The sequence below is a fragment of the Geotrypetes seraphini genome, chromosome 5 (genome assembly GCF_902459505.1).
Source record: "Geotrypetes seraphini chromosome 5, aGeoSer1.1, whole genome shotgun sequence".
NCBI classification, from domain to species: Eukaryota; Metazoa; Chordata; class Amphibia; order Gymnophiona; family Dermophiidae; genus Geotrypetes; species Geotrypetes seraphini.
This window is the reverse complement of record NC_047088.1, coordinates 4,539,993-4,561,648: the sequence shown is the minus strand read 5'-3', so window position 1 is coordinate 4,561,648 and position 21,656 is coordinate 4,539,993. Positions and strand designations below refer to the sequence as shown.

The 21,656-nt window shown below is 50.7% G+C and overlaps 2 protein-coding genes across 2 annotated transcripts in view; one reads left to right on the top strand and one right to left on the bottom strand.

The window, feature by feature from the left end:
• TEX11 (testis expressed 11) overlaps positions 1-6,742 on the bottom strand; it is a 575,855-nt gene extending 569,113 nt beyond the window's left edge. Inside the window, exon 1 of the mRNA XM_033944972.1 lies at positions 6,684-6,742. Within this exon, the coding sequence (XP_033800863.1) occupies positions 6,684-6,692 (9 nt within the window). The 5' untranslated portion in view covers positions 6,693-6,742. The remainder of the gene's footprint in view (positions 1-6,683) is intronic.
• A 151-nt stretch (positions 6,743-6,893) lies between these two features.
• Positions 6,894-21,656, top strand: part of NCBP2 (nuclear cap binding protein subunit 2) — a 32,872-nt gene continuing 18,109 nt past the window's right edge. The window contains exons 1-2 of the mRNA XM_033944973.1: positions 6,894-7,054; positions 7,141-7,322. Of these exons, the coding sequence (XP_033800864.1) occupies positions 6,980-7,054; positions 7,141-7,322 (257 nt within the window). The 5' untranslated portion in view covers positions 6,894-6,979. The remainder of the gene's footprint in view (positions 7,055-7,140; positions 7,323-21,656) is intronic.

Sequence of the window (21,656 nt, the reverse complement as noted above, 5' to 3'; positions counted from 1 at the left end):
CCCCCTTGAACCCTTCTTGAAGATGGGTGTGACATTTGCAATTTTCCAATCCTCCGGGATCTCTCCAGTTTTTAAGGATAGGTTACATATTTGGCGAAGTGGCTCTGCTATTACGTTCCTTAGTTCCTTGAGTACCCTTGGATGAATGCCGTCCGGACCTGGCGATTTGTCGCTCTTTAGTCTATCTGCCTGAGGACATCCTCTTGGCTTACCTCTAGTTGGACCAGCTTTTCATCCCGATCCCCATTTACGATGTCCTCCGGTTCCGGAATATTGGATGTATCCTCTCTCGTGAAGACTGACGTGAAGAACTTATTTAACCTGTCTGCTATCTCTTTTTCCTCTTTTACCACTCCTTTTTTGTCTCCATCATCCAATGGCCCCACTTCTTCCCTTGCTGGTTGCTTCCCCTTCACATATCTGAAGAACGATTTGAAGTTTGTTGCTTCCCCCGTCAGTCTCTCCTCATATTCCCTTTTAGCTTTTTTAACCACACGGTGACACTTCCTTTGGTGTTCTTTGTGTTCCTTTTGGTTGTCCTTTGTTTGGTCCTTTTTCCATTTTTTGAACGATGCTTTCTTGTCACTTATCGCCTTTTTCACTGCAGTTGTTATCCACACTGGGTTTTTTGTCCGGTTTTTTTTTGCACCCCTTCCTGAATCTGGGGATGTACAGGTTCTGTGCCTCTTGCACCGTGCCCTTGAGTAGGGACCAGGCTTTTTCTACAGACTCCATCTTCCTTTCGCTACCATTGAGTTTCTTTCCCACCAGTTTCCTCATGCCATCATAATTCCCTTTTTTGAAGTTGAGTGCTGTCGCTGTGGATCTTTTCACCTTTGATGGTCCAATTTCCAGCTTGCACTGGATCAAGTTGTGATCGCTGTTTCCTAGGGGTTCTAGCACCGCCACCTCCTTTGCAGGTCCCCCTAGTCCATTGAGGATTAGGTCGAGAGTTGCATCCCCCCGTGTTGGTTCCGTGACCAGCTGTTCCATGAAACAGTCCCTCGTGGTTTCCAGGAATTTGGTCTCCCTTGTGCAGTTTGAGTGTCCAATACTCCAGTCTATCCCAGGGTAGTTGAAGTCTCCCATCACCATCACGCTTCCGCTTTTGCATATCTGCCTCAGCTCAGCCTCCAGGTCCTGGTCGAGTGCTTCCGTTTGTCCAGGTGGGCGATAGTACAGGCCCAATTTTATGTCTGCTCCAGCTCCTCCAGGTAGCTTAATCCATAGTGATTCCAAGTCGTCCGCCCTTACTGTTGTTTCTATCCTGGTTGAAGGTATGGAGTCCTTTATATAAAGCGCTATTCCACCACCCTTCTTGTGTGTCCTGTCCCTCCTGTAGAGTTTGTACCCTGGTATGGCCACATCCCATTTGTTGTCGTCAGTCCACCACGTTTCTGTGACTCCTATTATGTCCAGGTCCTTTGTACTGGCTATGACTTCTAGTTCTCCCATTTTGGCTCTTAAGCTCCTAGCATTAGTGTATAGGCAATTTAAGTCCTGGTTGTTTGCCTTTTCCGCTGGTTTTCCTCGTGGTTTGGCGCCCCTGCCAACCTCCTCATGGGTTGCCAGCCCCGGAGCTTTGTTGTGTTCATCCCCATCCTGCGGTGTGTCTATGTTGTCCTCAGCCTGCTCCCCCATGTTTGGATGTCCCTCTGGCTCCTGTTGCTCTCTCTTAATTCTGCTTGCTAGGTTCGTTTGTGTATTGGCTCCCTGCATTGCGTCCTTGTGTCCTTTTCCCAAAAGTTCCCTCTCAGTCCCGAGCCCTCTTTTAGAAATTTCTGGTTCAGTATTTTACTTGTTAAAAAAAAATTATCTTTTTACAGATTTAATCTAATTATATGGTTTTATGCAATATGTGTTCTTATATTTTTCTCTGATTTTTTGTAACAAGAGGATTCTTGTATTGTAATTTTTGAAATCTGTAAATAAAGATTTAAAAAAAAAAAAAAAGGCTGAGAAGCTTTAGGTGTAGCAGAAGGCTGAGGTTTCTGTTGCTTCTGCTGTTGTGGTTTTTTTTGGGGGGGTGCTCGAGTGTAAGGAGCTGCTCTCGGAGGATAATACCTCTGATAGGATGGAAGAGGTCGAGAAGGCTTTGCAGGAGCTGGCTTAGGCTTTGGTCTGAAGATGGAAGCAAAAGATTTCTCATGATCAGACAACTTCTTTGTAGCAGCATCTATGGATTCATCAAAGAGGTCATTGCCCTCACAAGGAATATTAGCCAGAAGATCCTGAAGATTGGGATCCATATTGATGGTGCGAAGCCAGGCCAGATGGCGCATCGCTACCAGAATGTAGTGACCTTCGAGGATTGTTCAAAGGCATCATAAGAGGACTGAAGAAGGTGCAACCTGAGTTGCACCAAGGTAGCAATGTTGTGTTGACCAAGGTCTTTAGAAAAACCAGGGAGTATATCAATAAAATACTTGAAATACCTAGTAAAGATAAAATTATAATTTAAAACCCTGGAGGCCATCATCGAATTTTGATAAAGACGATGGCCAAACTTGTCCATGGTCCTGCCCTCTCTGCCAGGAGGTACGGTAGCATAGACCCTGGAAGGATGACTCCTTTTTAAGGAAGATTCCACAAGAAGGGACTGATGAGATAGTTGGGAGTTCTCAAAGCCCTTGCAATGTACAGTTCTATACCTCGATTCCAGCTTGCCTGGAACAGCAGGAATGGAATAAGGAGTCTCCAGGTTTTGTTTGAAATTCTGAGAAAGAAGTCTATTCAGAGGAAGTTTGAGAGACTCCGCAGGAGGCCTAGGAATACTCATTTCCTCTAAATACTCCTTAGAGTACTTAGAACCAGTGTCCAATTTAAGATCCAGGTCCTCAGCCATTTGACGGAGGAATGATGAAAAGGACAATTGATCCGCCAGAGCATGGCTTCGAGAGGGACTTGATGGCCTTGAGTGGAAAACGAAGGTGAGGCCTCTCTGGAGTACTGATATCCCAGCGAATAAACAGAGTGGGGCAAGGCACTGGAATCAGCTGAGCCCTCAGGTTCTGCTACTGGTGTCCTGTCTCGAGGAGTTGGAGGGCTCGAAGAACTGGAAGGCCTGGACGAGGAAGGCTTCTCTCTGGAGGAGGACATGCGCCTCGATGAATGCCTCAATGAGGGTCTCGACTGGTGGCGAGAGTGCTGCCTGGAAGCAGGTCTCATACAAGGTCGAGGAGACTTCGCCCTATGCCTTGAAAAGGGCAATGCCTGCTATGAGGATATAAGGCTAGAAGCTGTAGATCAGGGGTAGGGAACTCCAGTCTTCGAGAGCCGTATTCCAGTTGGGTTTTCAAGATTTCCCCAATGAATATGCATTGAAAGCAGTGCATGCAAATAGATCTCATGCATATTCATTAGGGAAATCCTGAAAACCCGACTGGAATATGGCTCTCGAGGACCGGAGTTCCCTACCCCTGCTGTAGATCAAAGTCCCATAGACTTTGGTTTGAATCGAGGAATCTTGAAGCACTCCCAAAGAATCGGCTCCTTGTATGGAGTGTGAGGATTCCAGATGAGACACTCGCAAAGACTCGACTCCTTGCATAGAGTGTGAAGATTCCAGGCCAGACACTTGCAAAGATTCGACTCCTTGCATAGAGTGTGTAGATTCAGCTCGAGGCACAGGCAAGGACTCGATCTCTTGTGAGCTTGCTGAGTGCCCAGGCTGGACTGCAGGAAACAGAGTCGAGGTAGGACTATATTTGGTCAATAACTGAACAAATTCCCGCTCTAAAATGGTCTGGATGGTGTGGATCTGAGTCTGAAACTGGACCACTTGTTGAGGATAAAGGCTCCGAGGTCGAAGATGAAGAATGCTTCGACTTGGAAAAATGATGTTTGAGTAGCTTGAGGACCACCGCTGAAACTGTCTGCTGAGGTATCAGACCTGAGGGAAGCTCAGGAGAAGACTTGGCAGATTTACTCGAAGTCGAGGCGTTCCAAACGAGGAAGGTCTGATCAGAGTCAAGGTCGTGGAGTGAGGAGGACACCCCATAGCAGGCCGGACCAAATCGGAGGTCAAGGTCGAGGGTGCAGCCAAGGTTTCCATACTGAAAATCTTCCCCACTTGAACTCGACGACGTTTAAGGACTCTAGGTTGAAGAGTAGCGCAAACACACTACTCTGGGCAATGGTCAGGACCCAGACACTGAAGACACCAGCAGTGTGGGTCAGTGAGGGAGACTGCGCGCTGACACTGGCTACACTTCTTGAAGCCCATGACCGGCTGCCTTTTGCCTACTCGCACCACGGCTGGCACCTCCAGGGCTCCCAAGCCACCTCTCTTCCTCCAGGGCTCGGCGTGTGAGCAAGCTCCGCCCCCCAGTAGCGGCCGGGAACACTCCTGATCTACGGCAGTTAAGCCGTTCGCCTGCTCCTGCATTTTGCCTGCTCGCACCGCAACTGACATCTCCAGAGCTCCCTGGCCACCCCTCTTCCTCCGGGGCTCAGCGTGTGAGCGATCTCCGCCCCCCAGTAACAGCCGGGAACACTCCTGAACTGCGGCAGTTGAGCCGTTTGCCTGCTCCTGCCTTTTTGCCTGCTCACACCGCAACTGACTCAGAGAAGGCGCTGCAGCCGCTAGCTTCAGCCATGAAGAGGAGCGACCCCCCACGACCACCACGAGGGGGAAGCCATAGTTGGCGCCGCAAACGGTCAGAGAGACGCGAGTGGTGCCTGTTCTGAAAGGAGACAGATTCAGCGAATTTGTCATGCAGAAGGAGAGAGTGAAAGTCTTAGACGAGTTGATGACCGGAAACACTGGATTTGGGGCTTCCGGTTTGCTGACAAGGATCGGATGACATCTGGAGAAGTTTCGCAGCCAAAACAGTGAAGTCATTTCTAGCTGGACTTCAGTCTTGACTGTTTTGTTTTTATTTTTTCACTTTCTTTTTAGTTTATGATATTTTATATTTAAATCTCATTCATTGTTTTGCCACTTGGTTTTTGTTTCCTATTTTATTATTTAAATTTCATTTAAATTTCCCAAGAATTCTATAGTTTCAACGGTTCTCCCTTCTGCTTCTATTTCCTATCTCTCCTCTTTTTTCAATCTTTCAAAGTCCTTTAGATCATTGTAGTCTTATTAGAATGTTTATTTTCTTATTTTTCTCATCTATCTCTATTTTATTTCTTCATTACTCTACTAATTGTCATTTTTTCCAGGTACTTTAGTTAGATTGTGAGCCTTCAGGACAGTAAGGGAATTTCTAAGTACCTATTTTACTTATAATTTTAATGCACCCTATTGTCTATTTTTCTGTAAACCACTTACAATCCTAACGGAGTTTAGCGGTATATAAGAAATAAATTACATTACATTACATAGAAGAAAACATAGCCGCCGCAAAGTTGAAGCCCGCAAGCTGAGGATGTGTGACAAGCCCCGCCAGTCACTCGACGAAAAAATTAACTTTTTTTTTAAAACAAAGACCAAAAGAAAAGCACATAGACACAGTAAGAAGTAAAATAAGACACGAGCCATGGTGAGAGAAGGCACAAAGTGAACTAAGTCCAACGCAGAGTGTCAAAAACGGACTTCTCAGCTCCGTGGAAAACTGAGAACTGAGGAGACGCACCCTGTGCTGGGCAGGAAGGCACTCGCAAATGCACGGTGCAGCAGACTCAAAACTTCTGAGTTTTCTACAAGCAAGTGTGCTTGCGAGGGTGTCCGCATCCAGGCTCCGTGGATGATGTCACTCACATGTGAGAATAGGCTGCCTGCTTGGCCTGGGATAATGGCCACTTTGACTTTGGGGGATTGAATAATGAGCCGCACAAGCTCCTCCGAATGTCCTGATACCAGCAACTGAGAGAGAGACCTGAGGAGACCAGAATTTAGATTCAGCGGCGGTGGTGGTGCAACCAAGGGGATTTTAAAATAGAAAGGAGGATTTCTTCAGAAGTCAGCATGAGCAGCAGAAAGACTTTAGTCTACACTTCTAAAAAGTTAAGTTTGTTAATAGTCCTGTTTGATCTTAAGATTATGTTAAGTATTGTATTACTCCTTAATACTGTAATTTTATTGTTTATTATTTATGTCCATCGCTTTGAATTGTGATTAAGCGATTAATCAAAAACACTAATAAACTTGAAACTTGAAAGTAAGTGCACTGAAGTAATGTGGCTTCTTTTCTAACATCTGATCTGTGCTGTATGATGAAAGGAACTGTTTTCTTTTAGTGTTGACTGTGCAGGATTGATCTGTATTAATCTGGCTTTAGTTTAACAAAGGGTATATTGATATTGTAGTGTTTATGATGCTGCCTTTTCCTAGGTGCACCCTTGCTTTGTAACTCATGGATTATTACTAAAAATATTTTTTTGTATAGAGGGGAGTGTTAAAAAAATGATTGTATTTTATTGTTAACTTAAATAAATTAAGACTTTATTTAAAAAAATCAAACTTTCTGAAATAATTGCTGCTTTTTATGGGGGGACGGGTGGGGTTTCTGTCTCCCAAAAGTCTCTATTGTCAGTCTGCTTTTAAACAAGGGAAGGGACAAACTCGGGTCATTTATAGCAGGCATAGGGGGCAGCTAGATGAAAGGAACGAAGTGGAACTGGCAGTGGAGAAGGGTAACGTTAAGAGTGACTTTTCTGAGGAACGGAGTATAAGGAGAGAGAGAGAGATATTGAGGGGCAGCAGGAGGAGATCTTATAATACAAGTTTTCCTTACTTGACACATACTGGGTTCTGGTACTAATATTGATTTCTTGGTGAGCCAATGAAAATTGGTTTGAGCTACCAATGAAGGATACACACAGAATAATTGCCCTCATGCAGGCGAAAATACCTGTAAGAAGTTATGAGGCAGCTGCTGCAAAGCTGGCGCTGGGATTTTCCCGCCCGGAAAAAGCGCAGGTCGCGAGGTGAGTCGGGAATTGTAGTTGACGCGCTCGCGGCGGAAGTGAGCGCCGTCGTAGCCAAGAAGCGAGCGAGGAGCGCCTCATTGTGCTTCTGGAAGCTTCGGCCATGGCGAGCAATCTGATTGCGCTGGCCAGCGATTCGTACTGCGACATTAGCCAGTACCGGGACCAGCACTTCAGGGTAGGGGGCCGTTTCTTCGTCTCTTGCGCTTGGCCTGGGCTGCGAGAGGACACTTCTTGACCCTTCCTGTGCTTTTGTCTTGCCAGGGAAGTAAATACCTCCAGGAGAAGTTTTTGCGGAACACAGCCACCCTGTACGTGGGGAACCTGTCGTTCTTTACCACCGAGGAGCAGATCCATGAGCTTTTCTCCAAGTGCGGTGGGGTGAAGAAAATCATCATGGGTCTGGACAAGATCAAGAAGACGCCCTGTGGCTTCTGCTTCGTAGAGTAAGTATCCTTTTAGCTGGGGAATTCTTTTAAGTTCTGTACAATTGGGTTCAGAGTTAATTTTCATACCATGATCACGTGTTTACAGCCTTCAAGGATCAGTGTTTCCAAAATTTTTCTAATTGGACACTACTACTGTGTTTCCCCAAAAAGGCACTAGGTCTTATATTTTTCAATGATCATCCCTCCCTTCCTCTCCTCCACCCCAATTCTTCCTATTTCCTTTCTCTCCACCACATGTGCAGTATCTTTCTATCCCTCCCATCGCTTGTGCACCAGAACCCTTCCAGCATCTATCCCTCCCTCCCATCGCTTGTGAACCAGAACCCTTGCAGCATCTATCCCTCCCTCCCATCGCTTTTGCACCAGAACCCTTGCAGCATCTATCCCTCCCTCCCATCGCTTGTGCACCAGAACCCTTGCAGCATCTATCCCTCCCTCCCATCGCTTGTGCACCAGAACCCTTCCAGCATCTATCCCTCCCTCCCATCGCTTGTGCACCAGAACCCTTGCAGCATCTATCCCTCCCTCCCATCGCTTGTGCACCAGAACCCTTGCAGCATCTATCCCTCCCTCCCATCGCTTGTGCACCAGAACCCTTGCAGCATCTATCCCTCCCTCCCATCGCTTGTGCACCAGAACCCTTCCAGCATCTATCCCTCCCTCCCATCGCTTGTGAACCAGAACCCTTGCAGCATCTATCCCTCCCTCCCATCGCTTTTGCACCAGAACCCTTGCAGCATCTATCCCTCCCTCCCATCGCTTGTGCACCAGAACCCTTGCAGCATCTATCCCTCCCTCCCATCGCTTGTGCACCAGAACCCTTGCAGCATCTATCCCTCCCTCCCATCGCTTGTGCACCAGAACCCTTGCAGCATCTATCCCTCCCTCCCATCGCTTGTGCACCAGAACCCTTGTAGCATCTATCCCTCCCTCCCATCGCTTTTGCACCAGAACCCTTGCAGCATCTATCCCTCCATCCCATCGCTTGTGCACCAGAACCCTTGTAGCATCTATCCCTCCCTCCCATCGCTTTTGCACCAGAACCCTTGCAGCATCTATCCCTCCCTCCCATCGCTTTTGCACCAGAACCCTTGCAGCATCTATCCCTCCCTCCCATCGCTTGTGCACCAGAACCCTTGTAGCATCTATCCCTCCCTCCCATCGCTTTTGCACCAGAACCCTTGCAGCATCTATCCCTCCATCCCATCGCTTGTGCACCAGAACCCTTGTAGCATCTATCCCTCCCTCCCATCGCTTTTGCACCAGAACCCTTGCAGCATCTATCCCTCCCTCCCATCGCTTGTGCACCAGAACCCTTGCAGCATCTATCCCTCCCTCCCATCGCTTGTGCACCAGAACCCTTGCAGCATCTATCCCTCCCTCCCATCGCTTGTGCACCAGAACCCTTACAGCATCTATCCCTCCCTCCCATCGCTTGTGCACCAGAACCCTTGCAGCATCTATCCCTCCCTCCCATCGCTTGTGCACCAGAACCCTTGTAGCATCTATCCCTCCCTCCCATCGCTTTTGCACCAGAACCCTTGCAGCATCTATCCCACCCTCCCATCGCTTGTGCACCAGAACCCTTGTAGCATCTATCCCTCCCTCCCATCGCTTGTGCACCAGAACCCTTGCAGCATCTATCCCTCCCTCCCATCGCTTGTGCACCAGAACCCTTGTAGCATCTATCCCTCCCTCCCATCGCTTTTGCACCAGAACCCTTGCAGCATCTATCCCTCCATCCCATCGCTTGTGCACCAGAACCCTTGTAGCATCTATCCCTCCCTCCCATCGCTTTTGCACCAGAACCCTTGCAGCATCTATCCCTCCCTCCCATCGCTTGTGAACCAGAACCCTTGTAGCATCTATCCCTCCCTCCCATCGCTTGTACACCAGAACCCTTGTAGCATCTATCCCTCCCTCCCATCGCTTTTGCACCAGAACCCTTGCAGCATCTATCTCTCCCTCCCATCGCTTGTGCACCAGAACCCTTGTAGCATCTATCCCTCCCTCCCATCGCTTGTACACCAGAACCCTTGTAGCATCTATCCCTCCCTCCCATCGCTTTTGCACCAGAACCCTTGCAGCATCTATCCCTCCCTCCAATCGCTTGTGCACCAGAACCCTTGTAGCATCTATCCCTCCCTCCCATCGCTTTTGCACCAGAACCCTTGCAGCATCTATCCCTCCCTCCCATCGCTTTTGCACCAGAACCCTTGCAGCATCTATCCCTCCCTCCCATCGCTTGTGCACCAGAACCCTTGCAGCATCTATCCCTCCCTCCCATCGCTTGTGCACCAGAACCCTTGCAGCATCTATCCCTCCCTCCCATCGCTTGTGCACCAGAACCCTTGCAGCATCTATCCCTCCCTCCCATCGCTTGTGCACCAGAACCCTTGCAGCATCTATCCCTCCCTCCCATCGCTTGTGCACCAGAACCCTTGTAGCATCTATCCCTCCCTCCCATCGCTTTTGCACCAGAACCCTTGCAGCATCTATCCCTCCCTCCCATCGCTTGTGCACCAGAACCCTTGTAGCATCTATCCCTCCCTCCCATCGCTTTTGCACCAGAACCCTTGCAGCATCTATCCCTCCCTCCCATCGCTTGTGAACCAGAACCCTTGTAGCATCTATCCCTCCCTCCCATCGCTTGTACACCAGAACCCTTGTAGCATCTATCCCTCCCTCCCATCGCTTTTGCACCAGAACCCTTGCAGCATCTATCCCTCCCTCCCATCGCTTGTGCACCAGAACCCTTGTAGCATCTATCCCTCCCTCCCATCGCTTGTACACCAGAACCCTTGTAGCATCTATCCCTCCCTCCCATCGCTTTTGCACCAGAACCCTTGCAGCATCTATCCCTCCCTCCCATCGCTTGTGCACCAGAACCCTTGCAGCATCTATCCCTCCCTCCCATCGCTTTTGCACCAGAACCCTTGCAGCATCTATCCCTCCCTCCCATCGCTTGTGAACCAGAACCCTTGTAGCATCTATCTCTCCCTCCCATCGCTTGTACACCAGAACCCTTGTAGCATCTATCCATCCCTCCCATCACTTGTGCACCAGAACCCTTGTAGCATCTATCCCTCCCTCCCATCGCTTGTACACCAGAACCCTTGTAGCATCTATCCCTCCCTCCCATCGCTTGTGAACCAGAACCCTTGTAGCATCTATCCCTCCCTCCCATCACTTGTGCACCAGAACCCTTGTAGCATCTATCCCTCCCTCCCATCGCTTGTACACCAGAACCCTTGTAGCATCTATCCCTCCCTCCCATCGCTTTTGCACCAGAACCCTTGCAGCATCTATCCCTCCCTCCCATCACTTTTGCACCAGAACCCTTGCAGCATCTATCCCTCCCTCCCATCGCTTGTGCACCAGAACCCTTGCAGCATCTATCCCTCCCTCCCATCGCTTGTGCACCAGAACCCTTGCAGCATCTATCCCTCCCTCCCATCGCTTGTACACCAGAACCCTTGTAGCATCTATCCCTCCCTCCCATCGCTTTTGCACCAGAACCCTTGCAGCATCTATGCCTCCCTCCCATCGCTTCTGCACCAGAACCCTTGCAGCATCTATGCCTCCCTCCCATCGCTTCTGCACCAGAACCCTTGCAGCATCTATCCTTCCCTCCCATCGCTTGTGCACCAGAACCCTTGCAGCATCTATCCCTCCCTCCCATCGCTTTTGCACCAGAACCCTTGCAGCATTTATCCCTCCCTCCCATCGCTTGTGCACCAGAACCCTTGCAGCATCTATCCCTCCCTCCCATCGCTTTTGCACCAGAACCCTTGCAGCATCTATCCCTCCCTCCCATCGCTTTTGCACCAGAACCCTTGCAGCATCTATCCCTCCCTCCCATCGCTTTTGCACCAGAACCCTTGCAGCATCTATCCCTCCCTCCCATCGCTTGTGCACCAGAACCCTTGTAGCATCTATCCCTCCCTCCCATCGCTTGTGCACCAGAACCCTTGTAGCATCTATCCCTCCCTCCCATCGCTTTTGCACCAGAACCCTTGCAGCATCTATCCCTCCCTCCCATCGCTTGTGCACCAGAACCCTTGTAGCATCTATCCCTCCCTCCCATCGCTTTTGCACCAGAACCCTTGCAGCATCTATCCCTCCCTCCCAACGCTTGTGAACCAGAACCCTTGTAGCATCTATCTCTCCCTCCCATCGCTTGTACACCAGAACCCTTGTAGCATCTATCCCTCCCTCCCATCGCTTTTGCACCAGAACCCTTGCAGCATCTATCCCTCCCTCCCATCGCTTTTGCACCAGAACCCTTGCAGCATCTATCCCTCCCTCCCATCGCTTGTGCACCAGAACCCTTGTAGCATCTATCCCTCCCTCCCATCGCTTGTACACCAGAACCCTTGTAGCATCTATCCCTCCCTCCCATCGCTTTTGCACCAGAACCCTTGCAGCATCTATCCCTCCCTCCCATCGCTTGTGCACCAGAACCCTTGTAGCATCTATCCCTCCCTCCCATCGCTTTTGCACCAGAACCCTTGCAGCATCTATGCCTCCCTCCCATCGCTTGTGAACCAGAACCCTTGTAGCATCTATCCCTCCCTCCCATCGCTTGTGCACCAGAACCCTTGTAGCATCTATCCCTCCCTCCCATCGCTTGTGCACCAGAACCCTTGTAGCATCTATCCCTCCCTCCCATCGCTTGTGAACCAGAACCCTTGTAGCATCTATCCCTCCCTCCCATCGCTTGTGCACCAGAACCCTTGTAGCATCTATCCCTCCCTCCCATCGCTTGTACACCAGAACCCTTGTAGCATCTATCCCTCCCTCCCATCGCTTTTGCACCAGAACCCTTGCAGCATCTATCCCTCCCTCCCATCGCTTTTGCACCAGAACCCTTGCAGCATCTATCCCTCCCTCCCATCGCTTTTGCACCAGAACCCTTGCAGCATCTATCCCTCCCTCCCATCGCTTGTGCACCAGAACCCTTGCAGCATCTATCCCTCCCTCCCATCGCTTGTGCACCAGAACCCTTGCAGCATCTATCCCTCCCTCCCATCGCTTGTGCACCAGAACCCTTGCAGCATCTATCCCTCCCTCCCATCGCTTTTGCACCAGAACCCTTGCAGCATCTATGCCTCCCTCCCATCGCTTCTGCACCAGAACCCTTGCAGCATCTATGCCTCCCTCCCATCGCTTCTGCACCAGAACCCTTCCAGCATCTATCCCTCCCTCCCATCGCTTGTGCACCAGAACCCTTGCAGCATCTATCCCTCCCTCCCATCGCTTTTGCACCAGAACCCTTGCAGCATTTATCCCTCCCTCCCATCGCTTGTGCACCAGAACCCTTGCAGCATCTATCCCTCCCTCCCATCGCTTTTGCACCAGAACCCTAGCAGCATCTATCCCTCCCTCCCATCGCTTTTGCACCAGAACCCTTGCAGCATCTATCCCTCCCTCCCATCGCTTTTGCACCAGAACCCTTGCAGCATCTATCCCTCCCTCCCATCGCTTTTGCACCAGAACCCTTGCAGCATCTATCCCTCCCTCCCATCGCTTTTGCACCAGAACCCTTGCAGCATCTATCCCTCCCTCCCATCGCTTGTTCACCAGAACCCTTGCAGCATCTATCCCTCCGTCCCATCGCTTGTGCACCAGAACCCTTGCAGCATCTATCCCTCCCTCCCATCGCTTCTGCACCAGAACCCTTGCAGCATCTATCCCTCCCTCCCATCGCTTTTGCACCAGAACCCTTGCAGCATTTATCCCTCCCTCCCATCGCTTGTGCACCAGAACCCTTGCAGCATCTATCCCTCCCTCCCATCGCTTTTGCACCAGAACCCTAGCAGCATCTATCCCTCCCTCCCATCGCTTGTGAACCAGAACTCTTGCAGCATCTATCCCTCCCTCCCATCGCTTTTACACCAAAACCCTTGCAGCATTTATCCCTCCCTCCCATCGCTTGTGCACCAGAACCCTTGCAGCATCTATCCCTCCCTCCCATCGCTTTTGCACCAGAACCCTTGCAGCATCTAGCCCTCCCTCCATCGCTTGTGAACCAGAACTCTTGCAGCATCTATCCCTCCCTCCCATCGCTTTTGCACCAGAACTCTTGCAACATCTATCCCTCCCTCCCATCGCTTCTGCACCAGAACCCTTGCAGCATCTATCCCTCCCTCCCATCGCTTTTGCACCAGAACCCTTGCAGCATCTATCCCTCACTCCCATCGCTTGTGTACGAGAACCCTTGCAGCATCTATCCCTCCCTCCCATCGCTTGTGTACCAGAACCCTTGTAGCATCTATCCCTCCCTCCCATCACTTGTGCACCAGAACCCTTGTAGCATCTATCTCTCCCTCCCATCGCTTTTGCACCAGAACCCTTGTAGCATCTATTCCTCCCTCCCATCGCTTTTGCACCAGAACCCTTGCAGCATCTATCCTCCCTCCCATTGCTTTTGCACCAGAATCCTTGGAGCATTTATCCCTCCCTCCCTCCCATCGCTTGTGAACCAGAACTCTTGCAGCATCTATCCCTCCCTCCCATCGCTTCTGCACCAGAACCCTTGCAGCATCTATCCCTCCCTCCCAACGCTTTTGCACCAGAACCCTTGCAGCATCTATCCCTCCCTCCCATTGCTTTTGCACCAGAACCCTTGCAGCATCTATCCCTCCCTCCCATTGCTTTTGCACCAGAACCCTTGCAGCATCTATCCCTCCCTCCCATCGCTTTTGCACCAGAACCCTTGCAGCATCTATCCCTCCCTCCCATCGCTTGTGCACCAGAACCCTTGCAGCATCTATCCCTCCCTCCCATCGCTTTTGCACCAGAACTCTTGCAGCATCTATCACTCCCTCCCATCGATTCTTCACCAGAACCCTTGCAGCATCTATCCCTCCCTCCCATCGCTTTTGCACCAGAACCCTTGTAGCATCTATCCCTCCCTCCCATCGCTTTTGTACCAGAACCCTTGCAGCATCTATCCCTCCCTCCCATCACTTGTGCACCAGAACCCTTGTAGCATCTATCCCTCCCTCCCGTCGCTTGTGCACCAGAACCCTTGTAGCATCTATCCTTCCCTCCCATCGCTTGTGCACCAGAACCCTTTTAGCATCTATCCTTCCCTCCCATCGCTTTTGCACCAGAACCCTTGCAGCATTTATCCTTCCCTCCCTCCCATCGCTTGTGAACTAGAACTCTTGCAGCATCTATCCCTCCCTCCCATCGCTTTTGCACCAGAACCCTTGCAGCATCTATCCCTCCCTCCCATCGCTTTTGCACCAGAACCCTTGCAGCATCTATCCCTCCCTCCCATCGCTTTTGCACCAGAACCCTTGCAGCATCTATCCCTCCCTCCCATCGCTTGTGCACCAGAACCCTTGCAGCATCTATCCCTCCCTCCCATCGCTTGTGCACCAGAACCCTTGCAGCATCTATCCCTCCCTCCCATCGCTTTTGCACCAGAACCCTTGCAGCATTTATCCCTCCCTCCCATCGCTTTTGCACCAGAACCCTTGCAGCATCTATCCCTCCCTCCCATCGCTTTTGCACCAGAACCCTTGCAGCATCTATCCCTCCCTCCCATCGCTTTTGCACCAGAACCCTTGCAGCATCTATCCCTCCCTCCCATCGCTTGTGCACCAGAACCCTTGCAGCATCTATCCCTCCCTCCCATCGCTTGTGAACTAGAACTCTTGCAGCATCTATCCCTCCCTCCCATCGCTTTTGCACCAGAACCCTTGCAGCATCTATCCCTCCCTCCCATCGCTTTTGCACCAGAACCCTTGCAGCATCTATCCCTCCCTCCCATCGCTTTTGCACCAGAACCCTTGCAGCATCTATCCCTCCCTCCCATCGCTTGTGCACCAGAACCCTTGCAGCATCTATCCCTCCCTCCCATCGCTTGTGCACCAGAACCCTTGCAGCATCTATCCCTCCCTCCCATCGCTTTTGCACCAGAACCCTTGCAGCATTTATCCCTCCCTCCCATCGCTTTTGCACCAGAACCCTTGCAGCATCTATCCCTCCCTCCCATCGCTTTTGCACCAGAACCCTTGCAGCATCTATCCCTCCCTCCCATCGCTTGTGCACCAGAACCCTTGCAGCATCTATCCCTCCCTCCCATCGCTTGTGCACCAGAACCCTTGCAGCATCTATCCCTCCCTCCCATCGCTTTTGCACCAGAACTCTTGCAGCATCTATCACTCCCTCCCATCGATTCTTCACCAGAACCCTTGCAGCATCTATCCCTCCCTCCCATCGCTTTTGCACCAGAACCCTTGTAGCATCTATCCCTCCCTCCCATCGCTTTTGTACCAAAACCCTTGCAGCATCTATCCCTCCCTCCCATCACTTGTGCACCAGAACCCTTGTTGCATCTATCACTCCCTCCCATCGCTTGTGCACCAGAACCCTTGTAGCATCTATCCTTCCCTCCCATCGCTTGTGCACCAGAACCCTTGTAGCATCTATCCTTCCCTCCCATCGCTTGTGCACCAGAACCCTTGAAGCATCTATCCTTCCCTCCCATCGCTTTTGCACCAGAACCCTTGCAACATCTATCCCTCCCTCCCATCGCTTTTGCACCAGAACCCTTGCAGCATCTATCCCTCCCTCCCATCGCTTTTGCACCAGAACCCTTGCAGCATTTATCCCTCCCTCCCTCCCTCCCATCGCTTGTGAACCAGAACTCTTGCAGCATCTATCCCTCCCTCCCATCGCTTTTGCACCAGAACTCTTGCAACATCTATCCCTCCCTCCCATCGCTTCTGCACCAGAACCCTTGCAGCATCTATCCCTCCCTCCCATCGCTTTTGCACCAGAACCCTTGCAGCATCTATCCCTCACTCCCATCGCTTGTGTACGAGAACCCTTGCAGCATCTATCCCTCCCTCCCATCGCTTGTGTACCAGAACCCTTGTAGCATCTATCCCTCCCTCCCATCACTTGTGCACCAGAACCCTTGTAGCATCTATCTCTCCCTCCCATCGCTTTTGCACCAGAACCCTTGTAGCATCTATTCCTCCCTCCCATCGCTTTTGCACCAGAACCCTTGCAGCATCTATCCTCCCTCCCATTGCTTTTGCACCAGAATCCTTGCAGCATTTATCCCTCCCTCCCTCCCATCGCTTGTGAACCAGAACTCTTGCAGCATCTATCCCTCCCTCCCATCGCTTCTGCACCAGAACCCTTGCAGCATCTATCCCTCCCTCCCAACGCTTTTGCACCAGAACCCTTGCAGCATCTATCCCTCCCTCCCATTGCTTTTGCACCAGAACCCTTGCAGCATCTATCCCTCCCTCCCATTGCTTTTGCACCAGAACCCTTGCAGCATCTATCCCTCCCTCCCATCGCTTTTGCACCAGAACCCTTGCAGCATCTATCCCTCCCTCCCATCGCTTGTGCACCAGAACCCTTGCAGCATCTAACCCTCCCTCCCATCGCTTTTGCACCAGAACTCTTGCAGCATCTATCACTCCCTCCCATCGATTCTTCACCAGAACCCTTGCAGCATCTATCCCTCCCTCCCATCGCTTTTGCACCAGAACCCTTGTAGCATCTATCCCTCCCTCCCATCGCTTTTGTACCAGAACCCTTGCAGCATCTATCCCTCCCTCCCATCACTTGTGCACCAGAACCCTTTTAGCATCTATCCCTCCCTCCCGTCGCTTGTGCACCAGAACCCTTGTAGCATCTATCCTTCCCTCCCGTCGCTTGTGCACCAGAACCCTTTTAGCATCTATCCTTCCCTCCCATCGCTTTTGCACCAGAACCCTTGCAGCATCTATCCCTCCCTCCCATCGCTTTTGCACCAGAACCCTTGCAGCATTTATCCCTCCCTCCCTCCCATCGCTTGTGAACTAGAACTCTTGCAGCATCTATCCCTCCCTCCCATCGCTTTTGCACCAGAACCCTTGCAGCATCTATCCCTCCCTCCCATCGCTTTTGCACCAGAACCCTTGCAGCATCTATCCCTCCCTCCCATCGCTTTTGCACCAGAACCCTTGCAACATCTATCCCTCCCTCCCATCGCTTTTGCACCAGAACCCTTGCAGCATCTATCCCTCCCTCCCATCGCTTTTGCACCAGAACCCTTGCAGCATTTATCCCTCCCTCCCTCCCATCGCTTGTGAACCAGAACTCTTGCAGCATCTATCCCTCCCTCCCATCGCTTTTGCACCAGAACTCTTGCAACATCTATCCCTCCCTCCCATCGCTTCTGCACCAGAACCCTTGCAGCATCTATCCCTCCCTCCCATCGCTTTTGCACCAGAACCCTTGCAGCATCTATCCCTCACTCCCATCGCTTGTGTACGAGAACCCTTGCAGCATCTATCCCTCCCTCCCATCGCTTGTGTACCAGAACCCTTGTAGCATCTATCCCTCCCTCCCATCACTTGTGCACCAGAACCCTTGTAGCATCTATCTCTCCCTCCCATCGCTTTTGCACCAGAACCCTTGTAGCATCTATTCCTCCCTCCCATCGCTTTTGCACCAGAACCCTTGCAGCATCTATCCTCCCTCCCATTGCTTTTGCACCAGAATCCTTGCAGCATTTATCCCTCCCTCCCTCCCATCGCTTGTGAACCAGAACTCTTGCAGCATCTATCCCTCCCTCCCATCGCTTCTGCACCAGAACCCTTGCAGCATCTATCCCTCCCTCCCATCGCTTTTGCACCAGAACCCTTGCAGCATCTATCCCTCCCTCCCATTGCTTTTGCACCAGAACCCTTGCAGCATCTATCCCTCCCTCCCATTGCTTTTGCTCCAGAACCCTTGCAGCATCTATCCCTCCCTCCCATCGCTTTTGCACCAGAACCCTTGCAGCATCTATCCCTCCCTCCCATCGCTTTTGCACCAGAACTCTTGCAGCATCTATCACTCCCTCCCATCGATTCTTCACCAGAACCCTTGCAGCATCTATCCCTCCCTCCCATCGCTTTTGCACCAGAACCCTTGTAGCATCTATCCCTCCCTCCCATCGCTTTTGTACCAGAACCCTTGCAGCATCATAGAAACATAGAAAAAACATAGAAACATAGAAAAATGACGGCAGAAAAGGGCCAAAGCCCATCAAGTCTGCCCACTCCATTGACCCTTCTGTTTGATTTTGCTCACCACCCCCTGCCCTCACCTCATTAGAGATCCCACATGAATGTCCCATTTATTTTTGAAATCTGCCACGCTGTTGGCCTCAATCACCTGCCGTGGGAGTTCATTCCAATGATCGACCACCCTCTCAGTGAAGAAATACTTTCTGGAGTCTCCATGAAATTTCCCTCCCCTGATTTTCAGCGGATGCCCTCTGGTGGAAGAAGGTCCTATAAGACGGAAGATATCCTCTTCCACCTCGATACGACCCGTGATATATTTAAATGTCTCGATCATGTCCCCTCTCTTTCTTCGTTTCTCGAGTGAGTACAGCTGCAATTTATTCAGCCTTACTTCATACGGAAGATCTTTGAGCCCCGAGACCATCCTGGTGGCCATCCGCTGAACTGACTCCATTCTCAGCACATCTTTCCGGTAATGTGGTCTCCAGAATTGAACACAATATTCCAAATGTGGTCTCACCATGGATCTGTACAGTGGCATTATTACCTCTGGCATCCTGCTGATAAAACCTCTACGGATACAACCCATCATTTGCCTTGCCTTAGAGGAAGCCTTTTCCACCTGATTGGCAGTTTTCATGTCTTCACTAATGATTACTCCTAAATCCCGTTCTTCCGTGGTCCTAACTAAGGTCTCACCATTTAACGTGTAAGTCCTGCACAGATTTCTTTTACCCAGGTGCATCACTTTGCATTTTTTAGCATTGAAGTTAAGCTGCCAAGTCGATGACCATTGTTCTAATAGTAGTAGGTCCTGTGTCATATTGTCAGGCATAGTGCTTTTACCTACTATGTTGCACAGTTTGGCGTCGTCGGCGAACAATGATATTTTTCCTCTGATCCCTTGGGTCATATCACTTATGAATATGTTGAATAGGATTGGACCCAAGACCGAGCCCTATGGTACTCCACTGGTCACATTCGATGTTTTGGATGGGGTACCATTTACCATCACTCTCTGAAGTCTACCGCTCAGCCAATCCTTAACCCATGCAGCTAGTGTTTCCCCTAATCCCAGCGATTTCAACTTGTTCAATAACCTACGGTGTGGGACGCTGTCAAAAGCTTTGCTAAAGTCCAAATACACTACGTCCAGGGACTCCCCGGCATCCAGTTGTCTTGTTACCCAATCGAAGAAGCTAATCAGATTTGATTGGCAGGACCTGCCTTTGGTAAATCCATGTTGATGGGGATCACGTAGATCTTCTTCATCCAGGATTGTATCAAGTTTCTGTTTGATCAGTGTTTCCATGAGTTTGCATACTATGGATGTGAGACTTACCGGTCTGTAATTCGCCGTCTCTGTCCTGCAGCCCTTTTTGTGGAGTGGAATAACGTTAGCTGTTTTCCAGTCCAAGGGAACTCTTCCCGTGCTTAGGGAGAGATTGAAGAGCACAGATAATGGTTCCGCCAGGACTTCCCTCAGCTCTCTGAGCACCCTGGGGTGTAGGTTGTCTGGTCCCATGGCTTTGTTTACTTTGAGTCTTGAAAGTTCGCAGTAGACGCTACTGGGAGTAAACTTGAAGTCTTGAAACGGGTCTTTCTTGCATTCCCTTGTCCATAAAAGTGGACCGGATCCCGGCTCCTCACAGGTGAAAACCGAGCAGAAGTATTCATTTAGTAGTTCTGCCTTAGTGGAATCTGATTCTGCATAATTCCCGTCCGATTTCCTGAGTCGTTCTATCCCATCTTTGTTTCGTTTCCTGTCACTAATATACCTAAAGACGGATTTATCCCCTTTCTTAATGTTCCGTGCTAGATTCTCCTCTATTCGGAGCTTGGCCTCTCTGACTGCCTTCTTGACAGCTTTAGACCTGTCCTGATAGTCTTCTTTTACCTCCTGCTTTCCTAAATGTTTGTAGGCAATAAATGCTTTTTTCTTCTCCTTAATGAGGTCCGAAATTTCAGTATTGAACCACTGGGGTCTTTTGTTTCTCCGACTTTTGCTGACCGTTTTTGTGTAGCGATTTGTTGCTTCATGCAAGGTGGATTTCAGAGTCGACCACATATTTTCCACATTGTCAGTTTGTGCTTGGTTTTGCAGCTCCCGATGGACAAAATCTCCCATGCATTCGAAGTCATGCATCTATCCCATGCATCTATCCCTCCCTCCCATCACTTGTGCACCAGAACCCTTGTAGCATCTATCCCTCCCTCCCGTCGCTTGTGCACCAGAACCCTTGTAGCATCTATCCTTCCCTCCCATCGCTTGTGCACCAGAACCCTTTTAGCATCTATCCTTCCCTCCCATCGCTTTTGCACCAGAACCCTTGCAGCATCTATCCCTCCCTCCCATCGCTTTTGCACCAGAACCCTTGCAGCATTTATCCCTCCCTCCCTCCCATCGCTTGTGAACTAGAACTCTTGCAGCATCTATCCCTCCCTCCCATCGCTTTTGCACCAGAACCCTTGCAGCATCTATCCCTCCCTCCCATCGCTTTTGCACCAGAACCCTTGCAGCATCTATCCCTCCCTCCCATCGCTTTTGCACCAGAACCCTTGCAGCATCTATCCCTCCCTCCCATCGCTTGTGCACCAGAACCCTTGCAGCATCTATCCCTCCCTCCCATCGCTTGTGCACCAGAACCCTTGCAGCATCTATCCCTCCCTCCGCTTTTGCACCAGAACCCTTGCAGCATTTATCCCTCCCTCCCATCGCTTTTGCACCAGAACCCTTGCAGCATCTATCCCTCCCTCCCATCGCTTTTGCACCAGAACCCTTGCAGCATCTATCCCTCCCTCCCATCGCTTGTGCACCAGAACCCTTGCAGCATCTATCCCTCCCTCCCATCGCTTGTGCACCAGAACCCTTGCAGCATCTATCCCTCCCTCCCATCGCTTTTGCACCAGAACTCTTGCAGCATCTATCACTCCCTCCCATCGATTCTTCACCAGAACCCTTGCAGCATCTATCCCTCCCTCCCATCGCTTTTGCACCAGAACCCTTGTAGCATCTATCCCTCCCTCCCATCGCTTTTGTACCAAAACCCTTGCAGCATCTATCCCTCCCTCCCATCACTTGTGCACCAGAACCCTTGTTGCATCTATCACTCCCTCCCATCGCTTGTGCACCAGAACCCTTGTAGCATCTATCCTTCCCTCCCATCGCTTGTGCACCAGAACCCTTTTAGCATCTATCCTTCCCTCCCATCGCTTTTGCACCAGAACCCTTGCAGCATCTATCCCTCCCTCCCATCGCTTTTGCACCAGAACCCTTGCAGCATTTATCCCTCCCTCCCTCCCA